Source organism: Equus caballus, chromosome 15 (assembly GCF_041296265.1).
Source record: "Equus caballus isolate H_3958 breed thoroughbred chromosome 15, TB-T2T, whole genome shotgun sequence".
Classification (NCBI taxonomy): domain Eukaryota; kingdom Metazoa; phylum Chordata; class Mammalia; order Perissodactyla; family Equidae; genus Equus; species Equus caballus.
Window position 1 is genome coordinate 34759794 of NC_091698.1, and position 27836 is coordinate 34787629.

General features: G+C 48.5%; 1 protein-coding gene across 1 annotated transcript in view; it reads right to left on the reverse strand.

The window, feature by feature from the left end:
- The window catches only part of TCF7L1 (transcription factor 7 like 1), a 144288-nt gene extending 117336 nt beyond the window's left edge, over positions 1-26952 (reverse strand). Inside the window, exons 1-3 of the mRNA XM_023618813.2 lie at positions 26421-26952; positions 26274-26337; positions 25908-26035 (exon numbers count right to left, since the gene is read on the reverse strand). Coding sequence (XP_023474581.1) covers positions 25908-26035; positions 26274-26337; positions 26421-26666 — 438 coding nt within the window. The 5' untranslated portion in view covers positions 26667-26952. The remainder of the gene's footprint in view (positions 1-25907; positions 26036-26273; positions 26338-26420) is intronic.
- Between the last annotated feature and the right edge of the window lie 884 nt (positions 26953-27836).

The window sequence follows — 27836 nt, forward strand, 5'->3', positions numbered from 1 at the left end:
GGTGCAAGGCTTACACATCCCCAGAGTGACCAAGAAGAGCACGTCTCAGTGGAGCACGTCTCAGCGCATTTGGCTCTGGGAGGAGGAGGTGGTTATTTAGCTAAAAGCCCCTGTCAGCCCCACTAACTAGAAACTAGTCAGAGACAGGGACCAGCTTCCCCAAGCAGGACCCAACAGGACTGGAGGGCGGATTTAAGGCTGGGCTTGTCCTAAAATGTCTACCTAATCCTTGACATCTTTGAAAGAAGACGAGTCCAAGTCCATGTGAGTACACGTGCACATACATACACGCACGTGCACACATGGCTTAGCCACAAGGAGCCAAAAACAAGTTACAAATATTAACTAAGTCAGTGACTGCCAAGACTGCAATCTAGAATTATCTCCATTTAAAGGATTTACTCAGCCACTGGGGACAGGAAGAGGTTACAAACACAAACCAAGGCTTCCCAACCTCTTCAGTGCCCCAGGCCCTCTTGGCAGCCTGGGGAAGCCAGTAGACGTCCCTCAGAATTGCATTACATGCACAAACTAAATACACAGCATTGCAAAGGAAACCAACTACAGTAAAACGCCATTGTCGAAATATTTTTAAGTTTTTGCTATGGTAATATATAACATATTAAATAGGACCCAGCGGTGCACCTCATAACCAAGGTGGTTTGAAGTAGTGGTGAGAATGACAATACTTGAAGACATATACAATGACCCTAACATATGGTAAAAAAAAAAAAAAAGAAATCCGGCAATTCCTATTAGTGGCAGCCACAGGTATCGCTAATATCATTCTGGTCTGTTGTCTCTATTCATAATCGAAGGAAAAGCAAAATTTCACTTAGTGAAAATAGAATGTAATTTTTTCTCCATCTAAGTTTTTGGAGCCTCTCCAAATCCGTCTGTGGGTAGACTCGTGTTAAGACCCTCTGGAGCGAGCTGCTGATACAGAACTTCCACGGGAATGGAACACCGCTTCCTCTCCACACCCCTGTGGCTCCCTCACCTGTTTACCAATGATAATGTATGTACATTCCAAAGAAGTCCCATCACCCCACGGGGGCCCTCGAATCCAGAGAGTTTTCACACATCCGCTCAAACTGATGTTTCAGATCAGCACAGCCTCCAGCCTTTATCTCGGGCAGGGGAGGCCCACCCCTCGCAGCTCACCTCTCCTTTCAGCCTCTCAGCTGCTCCTGCAGCTGTGAGGAAATTAGAGGAATTATATCCAGCTCTGGGGGGAGACTAAATGTAAACCATCGTCCTCCAAGTGTACCCAGAACCAGGGAAAACAGATGTCAGTCCGTCAGCAAGTTAGCACTAAATGCTGACAAGCCACCAGTCCCGGGCTCTGTGCTACGTGACCTGAAGGTGGGAGTGGGTGGAAAGAAAAAATATGTGGCTCTACGCATTAAAAGCTCCAGTTAAGATGGAAAGCTCGGATGATATTAGTTATAGGTTGAATTTTATGTCCCCTAAAAAAGATTGTCAGAGTCCAAATCCCTAGTACCTCAGAATGTGACCTTATTTAGAGACAGGGCCTTTACAAAGGGAATCAAGATAAAATGAGGTCATTACAGTGGGTCCTTATCCATCCAGTATGACTGGTGTCCTTATAAAAGGGGGAAATTTGGACACAGACACACACAGAGGGAAGACAACGTGAAGAGACGCAGGGAGAAGACAGCCATCCAGAAGCCAAGGAGAGAGCCCTGGAACAGACCCTTCCCTCACAGCCCTCGGAAGGAACCAACCCTGCCCACACCTTGATTTCACACTAGTCTCCAGAAGCGTGAGACGGTAAATTTCTGTCGTGTGAGCCAACCAGTTTGTGGAACTTCGTTATGGCAGCCCTAGCAAATTAATACAATATTCATAGTCAAATATACAGTCTGAAAAAAGGAGGTCTTCATTCAGAGCCCGTGACACCCTGTCTCCTTCTGTTTGTTACTAATCAGTTTGAAATTAGATTCTGTTCAGAGTCTGCTTCTGGTCTCGGGCGGGAGGGATGGTTCAAGGCCAAGTGTGCTGGATGACAGGACTGGACAGTGGAGGGGCTGAGGGATCCAGGGGTGCACTGTTGGCAACTCTACCACCAGCCCTTGGACTTTCTTGGGGGGGCATCACCTCACCAGGCAGGGATCTTTTTAATCCTTTCATTCAAATATTCAGCAAGGCGCTTTGGCCCAGGGCAGTGGTTCACAAACTCTGCTGCATATTAGAAGCCCCTGGGGAGCTTTAAGAAAATTCCACCCAAGCCTGAGCCCCACCCCAGACCAGCTGAATCAAAATCTCTGGGTGGAGGCTGGGCAGGAGCATTCTGTAAAAGCTCCCCAGATGATTCTAATGTGCAGCCAGGGTTGAGAGCCACCAGACCCTGTGACCTTTGAGGGCCTTGCCTCCTCAGACTTCGGCAAGAGTGCATTTTCTGTTTATCTTAGTGGTTCTCAGGAGTGTGCTAGGGGCTGCCCTGGGTCTGGTTTCCTACAGGTCCAATCTTTCAGCCTTTATTGGGTATGAGTGGATGAGTAATTCTGACGAAGAGGGGGATGGTGGCAAAGAAGGGAGGGAGTTAAAAATGCCTTTTGCCTTTTCATTAAAACATCAGTTCCGTAAGTTTTGGTTACAAAGCTCCTACATGCAGGGAACTTAAAGATGAACCAGAAACAAATACCTAGACCTCCAGAAGCTCACAGGCTCATTCCAGAAACAAACTGACAGCTGTTAAACTGAGGAATACCACAACTGAGGGACATGTAGGAGCAGGGAGGCAAGTCACCCCCACGCCCAAGGCAACAGAGGGTGACCCCAGAGATGATCTTAAAGGAGAAACAAGAATGTCTTCTGTGAAGACAAAACAGCACGGGAAGGCTGATCCATGATGGACTGAAATAGTTTTGTTCAGCTAGAAACAGAGGACACAATACGTCTGCAGAGACCAAGAAAACATGCGAACCACTGCTCTGTGAATCTGGTATTTAACAAGGAGGGGTGGCCTGGTTTGGGTAAGGCAGAGACCGACTTCGCTGTTCTCTAACCTTCCAGCCGGGACTGGCTTCTGCCTGTATCTGTACAGCAGCCCCCAGACCCCAGGGCTGCCAGAAGCAGGGGGTTTCAACCCTAACCATGCACCAACCTTTAAAAGGGAGCTTTTAGTAAATACGCGTTCCAGGGCCCCACCACCTAGAGATTCTGCGCGCAGGAGTCAGGCGCGTGTATTTTCAAAAAAACCCAGGCTCCAGGGAATTCTGATGGCCAGTAATTCTCAACCTTTGGGACACCTCATGGCTTTGATCTCCAAACCTCTATTTCTGAGGGCAATCCACCAGGCCTGTGGTCCACCATGGCTTGCCTTGCTGGGCCCGCCCAGTTAGATCCTTGGCCTCTGTCTCGCATGTGGGACTGCTACCCCGGCTCCCAGTCCAGGCTCAAGCTGACCACTGGGAGCCCGAGTTCTCCCTGTCAGGACCCAGCCAGGCCCAGCCCTCTTTCCAGCTCTGGCTCCTGCTCTCCGGCCAGGGTCCTGGCACCAACCTGGCCAGGGGCTGCCCCAAGTGCAGGCCACACCACAAGCGAATCACCACAAACCCTCAGCCCATAGTGTGGAAACTTGTTCTCACCCTTTCACATGGACTGAACACAGACAAAGGTACAAAGAGGGACTTCTTTTATGTCCCGCCTGCTTCACATGTCAACTTGGTTCCCCAGGCTGAAGACCACCACCACAGAGGGTATTCATTCTCTGCACACAGAGGTCATTCCCTTCCTCTTAAGTCAACCATGCGCTATCAGGAGGCAGGAGCGGCAAGTCCTGGGCCGAAGGGAGAGCTCGGGGCTCAGGGCACCAGGCCCACCCACCCACATTCAGGGCCCCTCCCTCTCAGCTCAGAACCCAGCTTCTCCTCACCTTCAGGGAACTACAGACCGACTTCTGTTCCCCTCTCACAAGGGCCAATCACTTCAAGTTCTGGCACCGAAAACCAAGCGCCCAAATCACCTTTTATAGACTTTATTTACCCTAAAAAAAATACCCTGAGTTCATTCACGCCTTCAAACCACGGGAGAATCTGAAAATTTACCAGGAAATTGGGCAACGGCAACTTATCCTGGAGACTCCAGAGTCAACACTTCATTAAACGAGAAAAATCTCTTTCATGAGTCAAAGCTGTTACAGTACTCAGGAGGACACGGCCAGGGGAAGCAGATTTTTTTCTCACAGGAAAGTGGATGGTAGGTAAATCCCTAGTTAGAAGGACATGGCATATTCCCCAAAGCCAGCCCAGTAAGGGCATTCACACAGCTGGGCGCTGGTGGAGCACGTCTATGGACCCAATCCTTCCACACCGGCACGGGGAGCCCAGATAGACCTCGACAAGCACCCCTTGTCTTACTCCAATTAAACAGGAGAGATTTGTGGGTTTTCACTGACATTTGCAAATGATCTTCTGGAACAAAATTAAGCCCCTTAACTTTTTTTTTAAGATACACCAAGACTTCAAAAATAAAAGATGGGCTCAAATGCACTGACAAGAGTTTCCTGTGTGCTTTTTTTCAACTCCTCTTCCTCCCTTGGGCAATCTCCAGGTTAGGGTTATTATTACACACCACATTCCTTTAAACTTAGAATTCATCTGTTTCTTCCTATAACACATAATTCTGAAGCACTGGGACAAGAGAAGCATTCTTACGTGAGTGGAAAAACAGGGATGAAATAGGTAAAAAATGTTGAACGGTAGACACGCCGAGAGCTGGGTGTGGAAGATGAACGCTGGGTTCATGCTGACTCGCTGGTACTGAAGGAGCGCTGAGGCAGGTGTCAGAGCTCTACACAGGGAGAAAAGGAGGCAAAGGAAGGCGGGAGGCCTTCGGGAGAGCGGACTTGATTTTCATGTTTTTATCTTACAGCAGATACCAATGCAATGCCTGAGGAGATGCACAGTGTGGCCAACAAACCTTTGGGGAGAGTGCTGGAGGACAGAGCAGAGGCTGCCAGGGACAGAGGGGGAGGGAGCACATGCTCAAGAGGGGCAGCACGAGGGGTCTGCAAGGATTTGGACTATGATGGTGGTACATGAATCTATATGCCAAAACTGTACATGAAAAAGTCCATTTTCATTCATGTTAATTTTTTTTTAATTTGAAAAGAAATCAACAATAAAGCCTAGGTAGAGGGAGAAAAGTGTTGGCTGGAGATAGCACACACAGTTAAGAGCATTCCCCCCTCATGTGACAGTGTCCCAGGGCTCCACATGGGCAGGTGCGGATGCTCACCAATGCTCTCCTCTGGCCGGTGAGCTCTGAAACCCAGAACCAAGTGACCATCAGGCAGAGTGCCTGGGGAGGAGTGAGGAGACAACAGGGAAGCAACAGAGACACTTCGGGAGGAAGCCGGGCCCCCTCAGCAGCAGATGGAGAAAGTGAGCAAAGAAGGACTTTGTGAGGGGCAGAAGGAAACTGGCGGGGCAGGAGGAGGCTGCCAGGGCGGCATGGCGGGCAGGATATCGGTCCAGGACCAGGCCGGCTGTGAGGGGGCCTTGAAGAGCAGATGTCACACTTCTCCCTAAGCATCCTCCCCTTTGTTGAGGTTTCCATGGGCCTTGGGCCAAAAAGGCCTGAATAGGGTCTTTAACTTCTTCAGGGCTTCTCTCGTCTCTGATGTCAAAGGTCTCCCTCTGATACCCAAATCCGGGCAGAGGGCAGGCAGTGATGGGGAAAGCAGTAGGAACGGGCAAACCTATCTCCCTTCACACCCCACCAGGTCTTCCAAGGCGCAGGCAGCTCTATGTGCCCTTCTTGGTCTCCAGGGTTCTTTCTGGGAGGACATCACTGGGCAGGCAGACAATGACCGCAGGCAAGGAGTGAAGAGAAGCCAAAGGCAGGGCAGGCGTCTGCCGAACCGGTTCCTGAGTCGCCTGGAGCAGTCAACAGCTAAACATACCGAGGCTGCAGATCGAGCCTACAAGGGGCAAAGCGCATCTCTTTGGGCCACAAAAGGGGTGCAGACCAGGTTCCTGAGGGTTGGTGGTTGGTCCAGGGTGTGCAGGGAGTCAGAGCAGCTCCAGGAGAAGGCCAAGCTCCAGGGCTGCCCCGAGACCACTGGAAAGGACCACGAGGCTAGAAGAAGCTGCAGAGGCTGCAGAAAAGCCAGGAAGAGTTTCCTGTCTTGAGCGCCAGTCTCTCTCGTTCCAGGAATCCCCTTTTCCTGAAGCTAGAGCCTGCTGCTATTTATTTACACAAGGCTGAACCCCACCTTCCAGGCGCTGCAAAGCTCTCCTCCACCACAAAGCCCGATTGTGCTTTCACATCCTCACAGCCAACTCCGAGACAGAAACTTGCCTGAGGGAAGACAATTTGTACCAGAGATGGAAACACCTCGGATTTAAAGGCGCGGTTCTTCAATAAGGGAGATCTTTGTTCGGGTGAGAACCGCCTTCCGAGGAATGACAGAAAGGCACGGCGGGGGTTCTGGCCTGTCGTGGTGCCAGGAGGCCCCTCAGCAGGTGAGCTGTGGCTATCTGGTTTGGGACCTTCTCCAAAGAACCAGCCTCACCGCAGGCCTGACTGGGAGATAAATTAGCATGGTATTCTGCTCAATTATCCACTTACAGAGGCATCACAGTATTTTATTAGAGCAGGACACGCAGAAGAAAGATACATCGATAGTAGACACCCCCAGAATTTTTTTTTTTCCAAAAGGAGACAGGAAACATTATCATCCTCTAAAATTAATCTAGCCTAAACTATAGTGTTTTCGTCAATTCAAACACAACGGTTTTTCTCAGGACTTGCAATGCAGGCTTTCTCTCTGCCCCCAAACCTCTCTCAGCAAAAGGTTTGGTCAGACACTATTTTTCAACAGGCTCACATCTCCCTACAACAAAATACAGCTAAAAAGTGCTGAAAGACTATGGAAAACAATATGGAGATTCCTCAAAAAATTAAAAATAGAACTACCATACGACCCAGCTATCGCACTACTGGGTATCTATCCAGAGAGCTTGAAGTCAGCAATTCCAAAAGACCTATGCACCCCAATGTTCATTGCAGCATTATTTACAACAGCCAAGACATGGAAGCAACCTAAGTGCCCATCAACAGACGAATGGATAAAGAAGACGTGGTACATATATACAATGGAATACTACTCAGCTGCAAAACAGAACAAAATCATTCCATTTGCAATAACACGGATGGACCTTGAGGCGATTATGTTAAGTGAAATAAGCCAGTTAGAGAAGGACAGTCTCTGTATGACTCCACTCATATGAGGAATTTAAAAACGTGGACAAAGAGAACAGATTAGTGGCTACCAGGGGAAAGGTGGGGTGGGGGGTGGGCACAAAGGGTGAAGTGGTGCACCTACAACACGCCTGACAAACATTAATGTACAAGTCAAATTTCACAAGATTGTAACCTATCATTAACTCAATAAAAATAAATAAATAAATAAAAATAAAAATAAAAAAAATAAAAAGTGCTGAAAGAGCCCGCAGGAAAGTTTGGGCCTCACAGCTCCAGGCAGGTCTCAGCTTCACACAGAGCCATGTCGATGGTCTCCTGGACACCAAACCCAAAAGGACAGAGGGGTCCACACAGAGGGGAATGGACTGCCTATGTTCCAAAGCGCCCGTGCCACATGGGACAAGGAAGCAAAATGAAGTTTGTTCATTGGTCGGTTCCTCGCGTTTGGCTGCAGGAGCCCAAGTCCCCGATTAGGCTGAGGAAGGTTCTGGGCCCGTGTCACTGGGCTCCCCCACCTCCCGCCAGCTCTCCCAGCTGCTGCCCCTGCTTACACGGCTGTATGGCTGGTTCCTCGTTTATACTTGGGAGTATTCCCCACGTTCCCTCCATCCCAGGGAATGCCTGCTTTCCTCTCAGTCCTCCGTGCAACATTCTGACAGAGTTCCCCAGCCTCTCTCCATCCCAGAAGTCCCCTCGAAAGCCAAGCCCACCATCTGCACAAATGATGAGTAATTGCCACTAACTGCCTCCCACCTCCTATTAATCAAGACCTCCCCTGAGTAGGGAAGGAGGGAGAAAAGAGGGGAAGACAGGAGAGCCTGTTGGGGTCTCTCCTGTCCTACCCCGCCCAGCTACCCCTGGGCCCATGCAGGCCAATTTGCCACCATCATTCCTGTTCTCCACCCAGAGGCCTCCTCAGCAAGTGCTGCAGACCCACAGAGGGCTGTGGGACTGAAAACTCTGCAGGTTCTATAGCTCAGGGCTTCTTGGAGACAAAATTCAGGCATTACTGACCATTTCCAAAGTGGAGCCTCAGAATGCAACTACTGGAAGGAACCCCACAGGTCACTCAATTCAGCATCTTCACTGTATAGGCCATGTCCCTCAAGCTCACATGAGCCGTCAGCATGGCCAAGTGGGAGGTGGCACTGTGTGGTAGCAGCTGGGCAAACCTGGGTTCTAAGCCTGTCTCTGCCCTGGACTGGTGAGTAGCCTCAGGCAAGATCTTGACCTCTCTGAACCATGATTTCCTCTATAGTAAAGCAGGAATAACCACAGTCCCCACCTACAGGGTCATTCTGAGAATTAAAGAGTTGGTGTATGCAATTAATCCTCTGGGACACAGAGAACACTCAAAGAATGAAATTGCTTTGTTTTTTTTAATATATATATTTTTTAAGATTTTATTTTTTTTCCTTTTTCTCCCCAAAGCCCCCCAAGTACATAGTTGTATATTCTTCGTTGTGGGTCCTTCTAGTTACGGCATGTGGGATGCTACCTCAGTGTGGCTTGATGAGCAGTGCCATGTCCGCGCCCAGGATTCGAACCAACGAAACACTGGGCCGCCTGCAGTGGAGCGCATGAACTTAATCACTCGGCCACGGGGCCAGCCCTGAAATTGTTATCAGTGCCAAAAGGACTGTTCAGACGGAAGAGAAACTCAGGGACCAGTCCTGCTGTGTTTCTCACTAGCTCCAGGAAGTTGGGAACTCTCTTTGCCTCTTTGGAACTCAGTTTCCTCAACTGTAACTAAGAGCCAACTAGTATCTCCAAGGTCGCTTCTTTAAAAAAATATATATATGTGTGTGTATATATACACATACATACATACACATATATATATTCACATGTATGGATATAATGTGTGTCTGTGCACCAGGGTTCCCCAACCTCAGCACTATGGACAATTGGGCAAGACAACTTTTTGTTGTGAGGGACCATCCTGTGCATTTTAAGATGTTCAGCAAAAGCCCTGGCCTCTATTCACTAGATGCTAGGAGCACCCCCCGCAAGTCATAACAACCAAAAATGTCTCCAGACATTGCCAAACGTCCCCTTGGGGGCAAAACTGCCCCGACTTGAGAACTAGTCATGTATATACACAGGCACGCACATGCACACACAAACAGAATAATACGATGCACACTGGGACGGAGTGGAGAGGTAAGCAGAGTGAGAGGAACTGTATTTCCGTGTACAGAGCCCCTACAACGCGCTCATGGAAACTTGATGGGGATCGAGACTACAAACACACACAGTACTTTTGAGCTTCTTTACATCTGTAAAATGGTGACTGTGCTCGTAAAGGCTGCCTGCAGACTGCATTTGGCTTATACATACAGAGTCCATTTAGTGCGTAAACTCGCCAGCCAAGCTCCCCAGCTCTAGGCAAGAATGTACTCAGCTCAGCCTTGCGGGGAGAACACAGGGGGACTCTGCGTGTTTCCTCCCGACCCCTCACCTAGAGCACGCCTGACGACAGGAAGCCGCCCTGGGGCAGCAGGCCGGTGCGGGTCATGCCTAAGGAAGAGGGCATTTTGCCAAATGTGTGATGCTCTTTGACTTGATGCACTAGCGGCTTTGACTAAGCTTCTATCTTCCCAGTTTAGAATAAGACTTGTGCACACTGACACAAGACCACAGGTACATACCTCCCCACCTTGCTAATTTAAGTGAAAATGAGGAGTATTCATAAAGATGGAACACAAAGGTAAGGTGGAGGAAAGGAGGCAAATGTCTGCTTTAAAGAGAGGTCTGTTTACCCCGAGTGAGTTCTGTTTATCCTGAACTCTCTACCTCATTATGACTTCTTTAACATTTGTCTTTAATTTAGCCAAGATCATAATTTTCACTGAGGACCACAGAGGAGCCAAACTTGAACTAGAAAACCAAGCTGGGCCTTTTGTTCTGGCTGCGTTAATTAGTGTACAAACGGGCATCTGATTCCTCTCTCCCCCAGCAGTCTGAAACACTAGTTCCTATTTATCTAACTAACAACGTTAGGATGGGCTGCAGCCAGGCCTGTGGGTAACGGGGCCCTGAAGACAGGTATCAGGAAATTAAGGTTCTAATCCTGGCTGACTCACTGTGCTCCACTGAGACAAGTTATTCCAAGCACTGAGCCTCATCCTTAAATATATTGAGTTCCCTGCTAGCTGGATGCACTAAATTGTACTTAATGTAGCAGATCTACAGAATTCTAGTTATTCACACCGAAAATGAAGTACCAAGAGGAGAGAGGTCTCACAGACCAACCTACGGTTCCCAAGGTGGGTTTTGTGGAGCACTAGTCCATGAGATGCTACTTGGAAATAAAGGGTTCCACGGGTCCTTCTTCACTCACCTAACAAATGTTTATTGAGGGCCTTCTATATGCCTGGTGCTGAGAATATAACAGAGAACAAAACCCTCCCCTTGCCTTCTTCAGCAAGTTTAGGATCCAGGGGAGACAGAATGTGTATCAAATATTATTAGGCCACACATTTACAAACAGTGAAATGTGCTCAATCATAGGGAGCTGAGAATTTGCAACAGGGAACCACATCCAAGGCTGGGAGGCAGGGAGCGTGAGGTAAGAGTTCCGCGCAAAGTACAGGGCATGGGGTGAAGGTACTATTCCAAACACAAGGAGAGCCTCAGTCAAATAAGCCCAAAGAATCTTGCATAATACACTCCCCTCTGAGAGATTCATGGTGCACAATGCATATTAAGGCCCCGAGAAGTCCGCAGAAATGAAGCCCAGCATGTCCTACCTATCTACATCCCAAGGATGTTACTCTGGGAAAGGCTGATAGAGGCACTATTGTTCTCAGAGCCTATAGGAAACTTCGGTACAAAACAAAAGCTCTTGTTCGTATAACTGGAAAACTATCATGTGTCTCTCGGAACAGCCAAAGTACCTTGGAGTTGCTAATGTAATTCTCAAGTATTTTCCTTGGCACAGGCCTATAAAAACACATGGCTTCCACAACTACTAACATACCTCAGCATCACAGATGTAGGAGTCCACAGCTACAAAGCAGTGGGCCAGATTCAAAGTTCGACCTCCAGCACAAACATCTGCTTTATTTTTAAAAGGATGTACAGTCTCAATACTGGGATGAATTGAGAAAACTTTTATAAAAAGTAAGATAAAAATGGTCAACCACCAACGATGAACTGATCAAAGATTATACCCTAAAAGACACCAGAAGTGAACAATGATTTCCCTTGTCAGCCTACAAATGCCCAGGAGCAAGACAAGTTTCTGCTGTTTATTTTATTACATACTATGCATAAAAAAGAGGGAAATGTAAATAAATAATAACAAATATTCACGCATGTGCAGATTTTGTGTGCAAGGCACTGTGCTGGGGTGACAGTAATCAAAGGGGAAATACAACAGCCAGGAAACATGATAAGCCATAGCCTTAAGAATATGGATTCTGGAAAATTAGAAACCCCAAAATTGACTATAACTAAGTGCCTAAGGAATGGTGCAGTGTAGACACTAAATTTTACAGGGTCCAGGGAGGTCCTGAGAACCCAGGACCACTAAAGCTGATGATGAGTTTACCTTATCAAAGCCCTTACTCTGTGCCAGGCATTGTCAACATGCTGGTATACAATCTTATTTAATCTTTGCAATGAGTATGTAGGTCCCAGGAATATGTCAACATATGGCCTGGGCCTCAGCATTCAATGGTAATCTGTTATTCAGCTTTGGCTTCAATCTTCAGATAGGCCTGAACTTCTCCCTGATCAATGATCATGGAGTCACATAGATGACCAACATGTCTAATTCGTGTAACAATGTGAGAATAAGGAAATAAAGCACATTTGGATTCGCTGTCATTATCCAAACATGCCCTTTTGAAAATAGGGATGCAGGGACTGGCCCGGAGGCGCAGTGGTTAAGTGCGCACGTTCTGCTTCGGTGGCCCAGGGTTCGCCGGTTCGGATCCTGGGTACGGACATGGCACCACTTGGCACGCCATGCTGTGGTAGGCATCCCACATGTAAAGTAGAGGAAGATGGGCACGGATGTTAGCTCAGGGCCAGTCTTCCTCAGCAAAAAGAGGAGGATTGGCAGCAGTTAGCTCAGGGCTAATCTTCCTCAAAAAAAAAAAAAGAAAGAAAGAAAATAGGGATGCATTCTGCATGTAACTTGAGGGGAAATCTCCTTATGAGCTGTTGAAATGCTATCAGTTAGCAGAAGTACCTACATATATTTTTTATTGAAAGAATAAAATATAAGCATGAAAGATATTAATTTTACATAGAAAGCAATTATAATATACAACTACAATTATTAAATAAATAGGATTAACAGCACTACTAATATTAAGAGTATATTTAAAAAGAGAACATTATATACTTTTAGAGCAAATAAGTGTTTATTAAATGTTCTTAAATTACAATAGGCATATTATATTCTACTTCTACACTCTATAGAATTGCTTGGTGCATTCATTAACAGTAAACAGAGTAACATTTAGGAACTGTATATGCACTCTTAGCATTCAGACTTTGGTCTCTAAGTGGCATATTTCACTAAAAGGAACCAGAGCTCCTTCTAGAAATGGCTGGCTCCGGGTCTGGGACAGGAAATGCACAAGATGAGCCTGGAACATCCTGCCATACCAGGCAGCAGGGAAGCATCAAAGACCACTAGGATTGTGTCAAAAGGACTCAGGAGCCAAACTGAAGAGGCTCCCACTGGCTAAAGATGGGGCAATTTGAATATTGATAAGGATAATAATTGTAAATGGATTGAAATACATCAATATTTGTATTGGTCACCTTTGCAGGGCAATAGGAAGCCAAGTGAAAAGCGGTAAACAAAGGGAAAGGATCAGCGTTCAAATTGCTTTTCCCATCCGTTCTAGAGCAGAGGTCAGCAAATTTTTTTGGTAAAGGGCCAGATCTTTTCAGCTCTGTAGGCCACATATGGGCCTCATCACAACTACTCAGCTCAGCCCTTGTGGTGCAAAAGCAGCCACAGACAACAGGCAAATGAACATCGCTGTGTTCTAATAAAACTTTATTTAAAAAAATAAGGGGGTTGGGTTTTACCCGTGGACCTTAGTCTGCCAACCTCTGGTCTAAGGTAACCAATAGTGAACGAGGGATAGTTTCTCTTTCTGAAAATATTACAGCTAATGGAGGAAGAATGAATGAGACAAATAGACTATCACCATTTTGAAACTGCTAATGAAGTAACAGAGTGAGTGATGATCATCAGTGGCTGCTAACATCAGAGAGAGACAGCCAGACCTTAAGCGTCACGTGATGTATCTATTAAAGAGTCATGCAAAAATAAATTTAAAAGGAAAGAGAAAGAGAGAACCTTGAAACTTGATCAAGAATCTAAAGCCAGCTAACAATTTTCAAGAACTACAGAGGACAGAAAAACATGTTAAAGGACATCATTAGGTTGCATTTAACAAAATCCAGACTGTGAGAAAATTCACAGGAATCACATAAAAATCTAACTAGGAGGTTCTTTACATCCTATTTAGAATGCAGAGCAGAATGTCAACTTTGCTACCTCAATATTTCACAAGATTTCAAAATCATGTACCATAATTTCTTGATAAATCATCTTTGATCCAGACATAATAAAGACTATAAAAACTATGAAAAGAAGAAATCGTTATAAAAAAAATGAGGGACCAAAACTATCTTTGTTTCTTCATCGTATTTAGTATTCACAAATATACTACAGAGCATCACAGAAACAATCTAGCAACTTATAGAACTGAGAAATTATTGTTTCCGCAACTACAATGTCAAACTTTAAGAATGTGACCATCAATTTGACCACTACCACAGTAATAACTGTTTCTGGCAAGAAACATCAATGGATAATAAAACCAGGGGGTGAAAAGTTTGATGAGAAATCTGACATTTACATAGTCACAAAGTATCTCCCCATAATATACTTATTAATTACAAAGAAAAAAATAGTAACTTTCTTGGAGAAACTTGGCAGACATAATTTTAACTAAGAGATCAAAATTAACATCACCTGTAATGAGAAAAATAGATCGCACCTCCTCATGAGAAGCATTGGGAAGGACGCCGTTATCAACTATGCATGTTCTTGCCCAAAATATACAACCTAAAAGTACTCATCAAGGAATATCAGAAAAAAAGCAGAATTTAAGGTCCTTCAACAAAGTAAACGGCTTGTAATCTTCAAAAGTCAAGAACACAAGAGACACAAACCCACGAAAGAACTGTTCTATACTGAAGGAGACTAAAGAGACATGACTTGGACACATGATCTTGGACTCATCCTGGAACCTCCCCCCTAAATTTTTTTTAATGTTTTCTTTTGCTACAAAAGACAGTAGGAAAACAATTGGTAAAATCTGAATAAGGTCTGTAGTTGAGACAATAGGACTAGTTCCATGTTAATTTCCTGATTTTGATAACTAATTGTGGTGAATGTCCTTGGTTTTATCTAGGAGTAAAGAGACATTGTGTCTGCAACTTACAGTCATGCATCACTTACCAAAGGGGACAAGTTCTGAGACATGCATCATTATGTAATTTCGTCATCATGCAAATATCATAGAGTGTACTTACACAAACCTAGATGGTATAGCTTACTACACACCCATGCTAAACGGTACTAATCTTATGGGACCACTGTCGTATATGTGGTCCATTGTTGACCAAAAGGTCGTTATGGGGTGCATGACTATATTCATGCACTTACAAGAATGTGGGCCTGGTCAGGAGTAGGAAGTGGGCAATAGACCAAGTCAACAGATGCACATAACAATTATATATTGTGGTATCTAAGGAACCAAGTTTACCACCTCAAGATGTCAGGAAAAAAACAAGGGAAATTGGAGGGGAAAAAATAGATTAAACGGAGCTGCAGGGCACAGAAAAGCAAAGAAGGATTAAGATAGCAATGAACACCATCTCTCAAACTGTGCAGCCACTAAGGTTCTGACTTGTACGCCAGGCAGCAGCAGTGATTAAAAGTACCTCCTAAGGGAAAGGGCTGGAAATGCCACAGAAAAGAATGAGTGCAGAGATGTTACTCATTACTCATCTGTTCCTTGTACACACCATTTCTTTTTATCTTGCTCCAAATGACATATTCACATTAACTTAGCTGTCATCTTTCAGTATAGGGAAACTGTAGCATCATGGCTAGAATAACAACGGCTCTACCACATCTGGAGAGATGACTTGGGGCCCCTCACTTACTCTCTCAGTCTCAGCTTCCTCATGGATAAAACAGAGATTATAATAGCAGACGTTCAAGTGTTCAAAGTGGTAACAGTTGTGAATGGTGTGATATAGTGCTCTGGAACACTGCAGGTGCCTCCAGGGCTGTTTTTTTTTAAATACTGATGTTTAAATATTCATGATATCAACATTCAGCAAGTGTCTATGAATCACTCATCATGGGTCAGGCATTATAGTTTAATAAAGAAGCATTCTGAGGTGCATTTTCTCCGCAGCACTGCTTTCTGCCGGACTTGTCGTGCATCTCTCTGATAGTGGAGAGAGTAAAGCTCCAGTGAGTGCAACTGCGCCCAGTCCTGTTCCATCATTCATAAATGTTTGATCGTGGGCAAGTCCACGGTCTCCCTGAGCTTGGGCTCCTCCCCAGTGGGGTGGGCTGGATGGTCCCTTCCAGCTCAGAGGGCTACAGGGCACCCATGCAGAGTCCTTGCCTGAGAATCTCAGGGAGGAACACCCAATCCAGCCCAGAAGGTATGTGTTATAAAGCCAACTGATGTTAGTGACTCTGATATATCCTTTTTGGAATTTATAGAGAAGAGTGTAGTCCCAAACATCAGAAATTGCTACTGCCAACAAATATGGACATGTGAATTGATCAGCTTTTCACACCACTCATTCTTGCTTCTTTTGTTTTTCTTCTTTATCATCAGATCCATCTACTTCTTAATCACAGTTACTCTCTCTCCTATTTACACCTTTCTGTTTTTCCACACATTTTCTGTGGACATTCCTACAAATAACAGTCCCATTCACTTTATGAGGTTAAGACATTTATCCCACTAAGATTTAGTGCCTTGCAATACCCAGATCTCCAGGAAGGCTTAGCTGGGACCAAGTACCTCCCCAACTTCTATCAACTATCCTCAGAAGCCCCTCTTATTTTTTTTTCCCTGCTTTTTCTCCCCAGATCTCCCCAGTACACAGTTGTATATTTTAATTGTGGGTCCTTCTAGTTGCGGCATGTGGGAAGCCGCCTCAGCGTGGCCTGACGAGTGGTGCCATGTGCACACCCAGGATGCGAACCAGCGAAGCCCTGGGCCGTCGAAGCAGAGCACACGAACTCAACCACTCGGCCACGGATCCGGCCGCCAGAAGCCCCTCTCATTAATCTTTCCACCACTACATTGTTTTCAGAAAGAGACTACCTGGAAGATAATTTGGGATGTGAAGGAAAAAAGCACTGAATTACCTGATTCCTAATTTCAAACCATCTTACACACACACACACACACACACAGAAAAGGATGGGGACTAATACATTCTCTGCAATTCCCAAAATAATTATCTGCGTAAATGCTTAGTATTTATTTTCTTTCTTCTTCTCCCCAAAGCCCCCCAGTACATAGGCGTATATTCTAGTTGTTGGTCCTTCTAGTTGCGGCATGTGGGATGCCACCTCAGCATGGCCTGATGAGCAATGCCACGTCCACACCCAGGAACCAAACCAGTGAAACCCTGGGCCACCAAAGCGGAGCGTGTGAACTTAACCACTCGGCCACGCGGCTGGCCCCTAGTATTTTTTTCTTTAATAGTCAACTTACTGAAATAGTTATAGATGACTGGGACTGATTTTTAACTTACAGAGAACTTAAATAAAAAGCAACAAATTTAAAAAATATTTTATAAAACGAACAATAGGGAAATAATATCTGCACATGCGGTTCACCAGAGCTTGGTTTGTTAACCAAACTATGTTGTAATCCAAATTGCAGGGGTATTGAGCAAGTTCCCTCCTCCCGCCGTCTTCCACACCAAAGACACACGTGTGTATCCTTCCAGCTCCCCCGAATTGGATAAGGGAGAACAGTCCCAAAGTTCAAAAAAGTTCAAATGTTGGTAGCCAACCACTTTTTCCTCTGAAAGAGGGTAACGTGGTGGTGAAGTTCCTGGGGCCGCCCACTAAAGGTTATTTAACCCCTCTGGACCACAGTACCGGCGGAACAACTTAAACCACAGCCACTCACTCACTCATACAACTGTTTACTTGGGAAGGTACATGCCCAGGTCCAATTTGTAAAATCGGAACAAATCTACCCACCCTCCACCCCAACTGATAACTCACATCAGGATTGGTAAACTGAGACACAAAGGTCAGCTGCCCTTCTCCCAAGAGGTGGAGGAGCTGGTTCTACCAGGCATGTGTGTAAAGTTACAAGGGAGGAATGGTAGAACCCAGACTTTGGACTCACGAATCTCTGCACTGTTAATTACCAGTAGTGTGACCTTGAACAAGATGCTTGACCTCTACAAGTCTGTCTGCACAGCAGCAAAATGGGAATGACAAGTATCTGCTTCCTAGCAGGTCAGCAGCTATGAAAAATATTAAGGTTTTAACAGCCATTGCCAAGTGCTTTCCTTTTTTTTTTTTTTTTTTTTTGAGGAAGATTAGCCCTGAGCTAACTGCTGCCAATCCTCCTCTTTTCACTGAGGAAGACCAGCCCTGAGCTAACATCTGTGCCCATCCTCCTCTACTTTATATGTGGGACGCCTACCACAGCATGGCTTGCCACGCGGTGCCATGTCCGCACCCAGGATCTGAACCAGCGAACCCCAGGCCACCGAAGCGGAACGTGCGCACTTAACCACTGCGCCACCGGGCCGGCCCCGCCAAGTGCTTTCCAAATGGGCTGGGGCTATTTACACCTTTCAAGAACAGCAAATGAAAGCACTCACTTTACCATACATTTGCCAGCACTGAAAAGTCTTATTAAGACAAAATCTTTAATTTGGTGGGTCAAAAAATGATTCTTGTCTTTACTGGCATTTTTTGACTACCTGGGAGGTTGAACATTTCACATATTTGGTAATCATTCCTAGTTTCTTCTTCTGTGAATTTTTCCTTTATACTTATTTCATGTTTATTTTCTATAATCAGGGTGAACACTTGTTCCTCCCCTTGAATGAACCAGATTTCTAAAAGGCTCTGACATCATGTGAGAGTGTGAGTATGAGCTCATGTCCTGTCCTGAGGACTCCAGGTCCTTAGAGTTATCACCCCTATCACTTCCACAAAAATTCCTGAAAAGGGCCATGTTTAGGAAAACATTTTTATGATTTTTATTTTCAAACTTGAAGTATATTTCTAAACTAAATGTTCATTTTCCCATGCAAATCTCTACACTATACACATAACGAAAAGGGAAGATTTAGGAGTCTGAAATTTATTTTAGAACCTTAAAGGTATCCGTCAATTGAGGGAACTCAGAGCATCTCTGTCACCTTATGTGTCTCAGAAGGAAACTGCACAGAGTTGTTCACTGGGCAGCACACACCGTAGACAAAAAAGGCAAGTCCCTTCCTTCCTAAATCCCAAGGTTTTGGAAACTGCATTTATTTCATTGTTCCCTAAATCCAATCCAGTTTGGGAGAAGATAATAAAGCGTGGGACATATAAAAATCTCCTGCAAAAGTACATTATTAGGTTAGCCAATTTGAGGCAGTATTCTACTTGTTTTTAAGCAGTCAGTCCTTTCCCATCCCCAATTACTTATCACACCCCAACACCTGTCCCTGACTGCAAATGAGTATAATTTTGATTCCCATCTCCATCCTCCTTCAAAATTAGCCAGCTCCAGACAATAAGAAAAGGAAAAATTTCCCAAGTGTGTCATATCTTTCGATCAATGCACACACATTTCATTATTTAACACACAGCTAAAAGGTTCCCAACATTTTCAGCTTTATAACGGGGTGCAGAGGAAGGGGCTGTAGTCTCCCTACCACCAGCAAGATTCCAGGACCCCTGCCCCAGCCAACCTGCCCTTGGTTTTACTGAGAATCTCAAAGCCATCTAGCTATCCAATGCACTCCCTACTCAACTTCTGTCAACTCCACCTCTGCATTTTTCTACATCTCCATCTTCAACTCTTGGGCTTAGTCTGCAGAATTGGGAGAACACCACCTGTTGTCAGGCATCTCCATCAATGAAGACCGTCTTCTTCCTGAAGTTCTCAGTGTCAGCTCCTCTTCCTCCTATCTTCTCCCCCATTCATCTTCCACTCTATCCTCCTGCCCCTACAAACAAGTTCCCACTCCAGCATCCTAAGTATACTCTCTCCAAAGCCTGCAGCTCTTCCCTTCCCACTTCTTGCCACAGCCAATTGCCTTAAATGGGTTGTCCAGAGTCTGGCTTTCCAACATCTTCCAGGTTACGGGAGACGGGAAGTGAAATGTGTAAGATACACAGGGTTAGAGAGAGGAGGCTGCTCGCAACTGCGGGAGTCTGATCTGGGGTTCTGGCTGAAGAGTGAGGGATGGGCCACACCCTGGGACCAGGCCACAGCACTGTGCCTTGGCACCAGATTGGGAAGCCCTAAGCTACTGTCTCTGCCTCCCTATCTTTATCATCACCATATGCCTGGAATACTTCTCTCCATGGGCACCAAAAACTTCTTAAGCTGAATCCCCAAAGCTCCTCTCAACCCCGCGATCTTCTCGTCCCCTCTCTCTGTGGCATCTGACACTGAGGACACCCCTCCTCTTTTTTTCCCTCCAGCTTCCATGTGGTTGCAGTACCTAAGCTCTCCTACCTTGGCAAGTGCCCCTTTCCACCCTCTTTCAGTGACTTCTTCCTCTGCTCTGAGCATGCTCTCCCTTTCTTCTCTTGCTCCCCACATCACCCAGTTGCTGCGGTTTCCAAATCCCCTCAATATCCCCTCAAACCCGATGTGTCTCCAATGAAACTCAGCAGTTCCTCCAAGTGAGAGCCTCTCACAGAACACGGGGGCTCTGTCATTGCCAAAACATTCAGCGAGCATCTGCCCAGCACTGGGGAGGGAAGGACAGCAGGCCAGGATCCCACCTGCAAGAATTCACCTGAGCCCAGATCACCCAGGCTCAGACACCAGGAGTTACTTGTCACATCAGCCACTCTCTGCCTCTGGCACCACCTTTCCCTGCACCAATTCAAGCGACCATCCAGTCCCTCCCATCCTCTCCTTCCTTTCCTTGTGGATGCTCTTAAGCCCTTTTCCCCTCACCCCTGGACTCCCGTGAGTCTCCTAAGCATTCTAGCTCCTTCCAGGTCCTCTCCCGCCAAAAACTATTATCCTTCTAAGCACATGTACAAGTCACATCACTTCCCAGCATAACTTGCGACGGCTCTCTACTGCTTCTTGAATAGGACCAGATTCCTGCCCTGGCACTCAAGGCGCGGTGCCTGATCCTTCCAGGCAAATGGAAGGAATTACCCCAGATAGCCCCGAACTTTTCCTTCCTCCATGCCTTTGCTCTCCCTGAGCTGGCTTCTACCTCAAGACAAGCTGGGAAGGAGGACTTCCACTTTTCATCTAAATACCTCTGGACTGTTTAAATTTTTTATAATTAACAAAAATTACTTTGAATTAAAGAATGAATGAGTTTAGGGACTAGTTTAAAACAACTTCCTCCATCTGCCTTTCTTGAGCATGCCAGCCCAGAACAATTCTCCTATTCTCTTTGTTCTGAAAATTCTTCTGTGGCCTTCGCTGACTCTCAGCATAGACTTCCCATTATAGTCGTTTGTGCTAATATTACTTCTCCCCAACTCAATTTTTAAGTCCTTTAAGGTAAGGCTGTGTCTAATTCATCCTTTCTCCCACAGTCCCTCAGCCATTGCCCATGATACCTCCTCAATAAATATCAGATGAGGTCGAGGAGTTACGACTTAATCTTAAGGATGCCAATCTGAATTTCCCCAGTGTAGCAAGTAAAAGTTGACTCTAAATTGCAATCTAAGTAGGATCTTGGCATTATAGATTTTCCAACTAGTTAATCATTTCAATTCTTTCTTACGCCACAGTTTTTTTTTTTGTTTTTTTTTTTTTAAGATTTTATTTTTTCCTTTTTCTCCCCAACGCCCCCCCGTACATAGTTGTGCATTCTTCATTGTGGGTCCTTCTAGTTGTGGCATGTGGGACGCTGCCTCAGCGTGGTTTGATGAGCAGTGCCATGTCCGCGCCCAGGATTCGAACCAACGAAACACTGGGCCGCCTGCAGCGGAGCGCGCGAACTTAACCACTCGGCCACGGGGCGAGCCCCATTACGCCACAGTTTTTTGCGTAACTTTGCACACCAGTGTAAAGACTGGAACACTTGCTATTAAAGGCTAGATTTGTGTGTGTGTGTGCTAGCCTACTTTCTCCTCAAGAACCCCTAGAAGAGAAATCAATGAAGAATGAGACCTACTTACAACCTTCCAAAATTATAACAAAGCAAGCAGGTATTCCCTGCTAGACCCACCCACCCAAAGCAGAAAGACTGACAGGGTTTGAGTCCTTCCACCGAGTTTGTCGCCAGCTGTCACCCAGCAATCCAAGCGCCAAAACTTCAGTAACGCAGGCAGGGCCCTCAAAAAAGTTCATTCCATGTGAAAAGCCCTCATTAAACCCTGAGTTATATTTAGAAAAAAATGGAACAGAAGTTATATTTAGATGAAACGGCTGAAAAGAATTTTACCAAAAGCAGCATGTTTATACTGATCTTCCAGAAGAAAAGGTTTTACTGAGTTTTACATACAACTCCTAAAAACAGAAAACTTCTCGACACGTACACAAAGATCTCTGCTCGGGTTCCTTTGCGTCAGGAAGAAAACAGGAGGGCCCAGGACATCGGCAAGACTGCCCAGGGGAAGCACAGACACAAAGGACTTAAAAACAAGCACATATGTGGAGGAGAGAACAATTTCATACAGAAATGTGAGTCGAGATGGTCTGAGAAAGGTGGAGCAACTGGTGCTGGAGTTGCACAACAGCCGCTCTTAAAGTTATAAAGTGGGGGCCAGCCCGGTGGCGCAACGGTTAAGTTCACACGTTCTGCTTCTCAGCGGCCTGGGGTTCACCGGTTCGAATCCCGGGTGTGCATGGCACCGCTTGTCAAGCCATGCTGTGGTAGGCGTCCCACATAGAAAGTAGAGGAAGATGGGCATGGATGTGAGCTCAGGGCCAGTCTTCCTGAGCCAAAAAGAGGAGGACTGGCAGTAGTTAGCTCAGGGCTAATCTTCCTCAAAAAAAAAGAAAGTTATAAAGTGGATGCAAAAACTACAGATTTCCTCAGCAACCCTACCCAGAGGTGTTCTTTTCCAAAATGCCATTATAGCACTCAAACTGTGGGCGCAGTCAAACTACTCTATATCACTTTAAAGCTAGCTCGCTGAACCACAGGCAGCATTTTCTTTTTGGCTCTTGGTAGTCAAACTATTTTTGCCATCCACTTTCTTCCGTGTTGACTTACATTTTCCCAAGAACATTCTAGTCAACAGCACCGGGGTGGTTTAGTAAACTTGTGAAGCCTTTTCATGAACGAATGTATAATTTCGGGGTGACTATTTGAAGGAGTGAAAGATGGTCTGTGGCAGCTATGCCTCTCTTCCTAGGCCACAGGGTCCCCAGGGCTCCAGATGAGAATGAATCATGGCTCGGAGGCTTGGCACACACCCCAGGTTAAGGGGACCTCTTCTCTAAAGAGCCTCAGGAAGAGGCCACTTCCCAGTCTCCCAGCCAAACCAGAGTGGAGGGCAAAGGGAATGCATGGGGAGGAGGCGGCCGGGCTGCAGGACTGGCCAGCCCCCAGTTGTCCCAGCAGGAATTAGGCCAGTGGGTGACCGTGTTGCAGTCCTGCTCCTTGCTATTCCTAGGGTCAATTAACACCCTGAAAACTCTATAGCCAATCCCCACTTTTGCTTCTGGCTTCGTATTTCCAGAAAGTGTTAGAGCAGCAGAGAACAGAGGTCACCCAACTTTATACCACTTATAGGCCTTACAGAGCAAAGCCTAAGGTTGTGAAATTTAGAGGTGAAACCAAAAAATACCTAGGATGCCGAGAGAGATCAGATCATATATTCCAGGTATCTCCCCCACCTTTCAACTACCTCCCTCCCCCTTCCTCTACTCCACATCTATCTACACTCATTTGACCAGGCTGGGACTGCCCAACACAGGACCACTTTGTCTGCACCTATAGTTTGCAACAATCACATTAATTACATTAATATAATCACGCAGATGAAAACCTTCATCTCAACCTATAGTCCAGACAATCAAGTGCTTAAGGGTTTCTTCACTTGCTTTCCTGACAGCCCGCGGTGCCCAAGGCTAGGGGCAAATTAGCAGGTTCCACTGAGCCAATATAACCGCAGGAAACTTCCCCAGCACATCAATGAACTTTGTAACCAGGCAGGCCTGGACACAATGATAGGCAAAAAAGGGCATAGAAACAACGGGGGAAATGAACTGACTTCTGCAAACGCAATTCACCACAGAGACAAGACGTAGGTATGAAAGTGGGACAGGACATACTAAGTCCCTTAGGAAGGGTCTAGAGCGAGAGAGTGTGTCCTTGGAGGAGGCTCAAGAGGAGGATGGCAACATGGGCCAGGGCAGGGAACAGCCACAGGGATGAGCAGGGACAGTCACACATACAGAGAGGAAAGGTCAGCTTCCAAAGGAGGGCTCCAAAAATCCCACAGAGGTCTGGACTTAGTAATTAGGAATCCCCGGTACCAGCAAGAATCAGCCTTTTGAAGTCCTTCGGCAAAAGAACATGCAAGATAGTAGAAGGAAGGAAGGGTGTAGAAGAGGACAGAAGGAAGGAAGGAAGGAAGGGACTGACACAAACAGAAAATCTGTCCCGCTGGGCTCTTCCCCAGGGGGCAGAAGACGAAGACAGGCAGTTGGCAGAGTCGCCATTCACAGAGTAAGAATCAAAATGCCCTAATGAGAAGTAGGTAAGTGGAAGGAATAGCCTGCTTCAGAGAAAGTTGCTCAAAATAGGGACATTTCTCGTGACTTTATCTGCACCAGGACTTAGACCCGTCTGACTCACAGATGTTAATGCCTCCCAGACTCCTCTTTTCAGACATCCAAAGGAAAAATGGAAAAACGAGACTTTAGAAGCATAACCCTCTCACACACAAAATTACAGGAACGCCACCATAACTTTCAGAACGGAGCAACATCTGCCTACACGGAAGGAATCAGTGAAAATGTGAACAAAGTTGCTGCAGCTTGTTTTGCTCAACTTTTACTAGCACCTGTTTTCATATGAATGAGAAAAAGTAACAGCCAGATACCCCCACAACCAGCTTATGTTCAGGAATTCCTGGGATGCTCCAAAGCAGGCTCAAACCCACAGGGTCTTCCCTGCTTGAAAGGTGAGGGCTGTGTGGTGCTGCACCCCTCTCGGTTGGTCAGAGCCCCCAACCTCCACCCCCACGTCCCAGCTGGCCAGGAGAACACCCCTACTGAACCCACAGCAGACGCCTCCGCTCTCCACCGACCGCTGCACCAGGACAGCAGGGTTCGCATTCAGCACCGAGGGTGTCTCAGGCGGCCCTTTCATTCTGACCATTATTTAAGGGCAGCTTGAGCCCAAAGTGAATTCGTCGGGCCCGGTTCCTAAGGCGCCAACACCTCTTGCCTCGGAATCAAGAACGAACTGGCGGGCACTGGAAGCTGGGCGGGAAGCAAAGAGAACCACTACCGCGCGCGTGGCGCCCAAGCCGCAGCGCGCAAGAGCCTGGCACACAGTAGGCAGGCGCTCACCCGAGGTCTGCCATCGGACCTAGCACCTGGGCTGGGGGCCCTGGGGTGGGGTGGCGGCTCCGGGAACACAAAAGCCTCGCCAGCCCCGGGCTGCGCCCCTCGCGATGCGGGGGGCGGGGGTTTAGAGCCAGGGAGGGGACGAAGGAATCCGCCCTCATTTGCACGTCGTCTGGGGCCGGGTCAATTTGCTTAATCACGGCTCTAAATGCCAGCGCGCAGCACACAATGCGCGCCCATTAACAGGTTTAAAGTGTCGCAGCGCTCGCTTTAAATGAGAAAAGCCGGCAACAAAGGGGGAAAAAGCCAAGTTCCTCAACTTGAAGAATGCCTCGGGTCGCTCTCGAAATCATCTCGGCGAGTTTAAAATCCCGAGCTCCACGAAAAGTTGAGGCCCCCGCGCGAAGGCTGGGGGTGGGAAAGGGGGGCGTGAATAACCCGCCACGAATACTGGGTTTCTTAGGAACCAACTCGCAGCCGCCCAGTGAAACCGGAGTCGGGGCACCGTCGCCAACCCAGCTCCCCCGGCCCACTGCCCAATTGCCAGGGAAAGCTGACCGATTTCCAGGAAGGAAAGACCCTCCCCCCCCCCGCCCCCAAAAGCCGGCACAAATCCAACTTTTCCTTTAGTGCGAGCAAAGAATTTTGGAGGTCAAGGAAGACCCCGGATGGACCCTAAAGCCTCTCTCGAGCAAAAGAGGAGAATTTAAAGTAACTTTACTTTCATCCACGCACTGGCCAGCGCAGCCTAACGCTCGGCCGCCACAAAATAGCTCAACTCCGCAAACAAGTTCTGCCCAGGATCCTCACGGGACGGCCCCATCCCCCACCCATCGCCGAGCCTGGGGGCGCATCCAACAGGCCCCGGCCTCCCACCCGCCCCGGCGCCACCCGACAGGCACTCACCGTGCGCGCTCCTCCGGGAGACAGGGGTCCATTGGGGAGGTACGGGCTGCTCAGGTCCGGGATCATCAGGAAAGGGTACCCAGGGTAGGGGGGACCCTTAAAGAACGCGCCGTCCTGGGGCCTTCTCACTGCGGGCAAGACCAAGCGGGGGGTGAGGCCCGGAACCCCGGGACAGCGCCGCGGCAGGGGACCCGAGGCGGGAAGCGGGGACCCGAGCGCCCCCCACGCGCGCCCCCGGACGGCTGCGGCCGAAAGGGGCGGAGAGCAGGGCACCGCCGCGGGGGCGACAAGAACCGTGGGCGGCCCGAGCCCAGGCGCCGAGCGCAGCGGGGCCCGCGAGTGGGGGCTGCCCCGGCCCGCACGTACCTTCGGCGAAATAGTCCCGCGGCTTCTGGAAAGCGTCCCGGGCGGGCTGCGGGCGCCTCTCCGCCTGCGGAGGAGACACAAAGGCGAGGGCGGGTGAGCGAGCGCGGGGCCGGGGTCCCCCGGGGGCGGCCGCGGGCGCCTCCTCACCTCCGAGTCCGAGCTGCTGCTCTGGTTCTCCGACTCGTTGACCAGGGACGACTTGACCTCGTCCAGGTCCCGCTGCGCCGAGGCGCTGTCGCTGCTCGGCTCCTGCTCCTCGCCCCCCTCGTCCTGGAAGGGGATCAGCTCGTCGTTCGCCCCGAGGTCGTCCCCTCCGCCGGCCGCCCCGGCGCCCGAGCCGCCACCGCCGCCGCCTCCCCCGCCGCCGCCGCCGCCGCCGCCGAGCTGGGGCATGGTGGGGCCGCGGGCCGGGGCCGCCGCTCCCGGAGCCCCTGGCCACCCGCGCCCGGCCCGGCCCGGCGCCCCTCCCTCCCGCTCGCCCGCCCGCCCGGCCGCTCCGCTCTCCGCCGCGGCGGCCGCAGCAACAAAGTTTGACAGGGCGTGGCCCGGCGGGAAGCGGGCCCGGCGGGCCGGGCCGGGGCGGGGGCGGCTCGGCTCGGGCCCCTCCGGCAGCGCCGAGCCCAGCGCTCCCCAACTCGCCGCCGCCGCCGCCGCCTGCTCCGCCGGGGCGTCCCAGCGCCTGGCCCGCCGGGGAGGGGCGAGCGGGGAAGGAAGGAGGGACCGCCGGGCTGGGCAGGGGGGCCGGAGGGAGGAGCCCCGGCTGCAAGCTGACACCCGCGCGCCTCGCGGAACCGGGAGAGCTCCGGCGCGCACACACTCGCATTCACACTCGCACGCCGCTCGCTCACACCTTCCGGGGGCCGCGCCTCCCCGCAGCGCGCGCCGCCCTCGCCCGCAAACTCGCCCTCGCCCTCTCCGCAGCGCCGCACCCCGCACCCGCGCGACCTTCCCCCCTCCCTCGAGCGGACGGCTGCAGTCCCGCCCCCACCGCTAGGCATCTCCTAACTTTCTTCCAAAGAACCCCCAGAACTCCGCAGCGGTTCCACACCCCCTCCCACCGTATCCGCGCGCTGGCGGGCCGCACTGCCCCCTGCGGGAAAGCCTCGGACACGCAGACCGGCCGGGGACACTCTCGCTGCCTGGAGTTCCTCGGAGCGCGGGATCCCTCCTGGCCTGGTAGTCCTCGCCCGATGCACCGGGCAGAGGATTAGGGAAATTGATGCCACCCCGGAATATGCCGGACAGCTTTCCGCTCCTCTGTGCTGTGGGGTTCCATCGTGTCCCCCGCGCTAGTCCATGTTTTCGACCTCGTTCAGAGTCACCGTCCGCTGAAATCCCAAAGATCACCTTCTCCCATAATTCCGGACTAGGTCCTTGATCGAATAACTCTTGGTCTTGGGTTCACAAAGGATTCGCATTTGGTTCGTTGCGAAGGAAAATTGTCTGCTCAGTGACCTCTGAAGCCGTTCGCAAAGCTGCCTCGGTAGCCAATGAGCATATGAAAAGTACACAACCAGCCTCATGCCTGAAGAAATGCCTGTTATATTCACATTGATAGCCTCC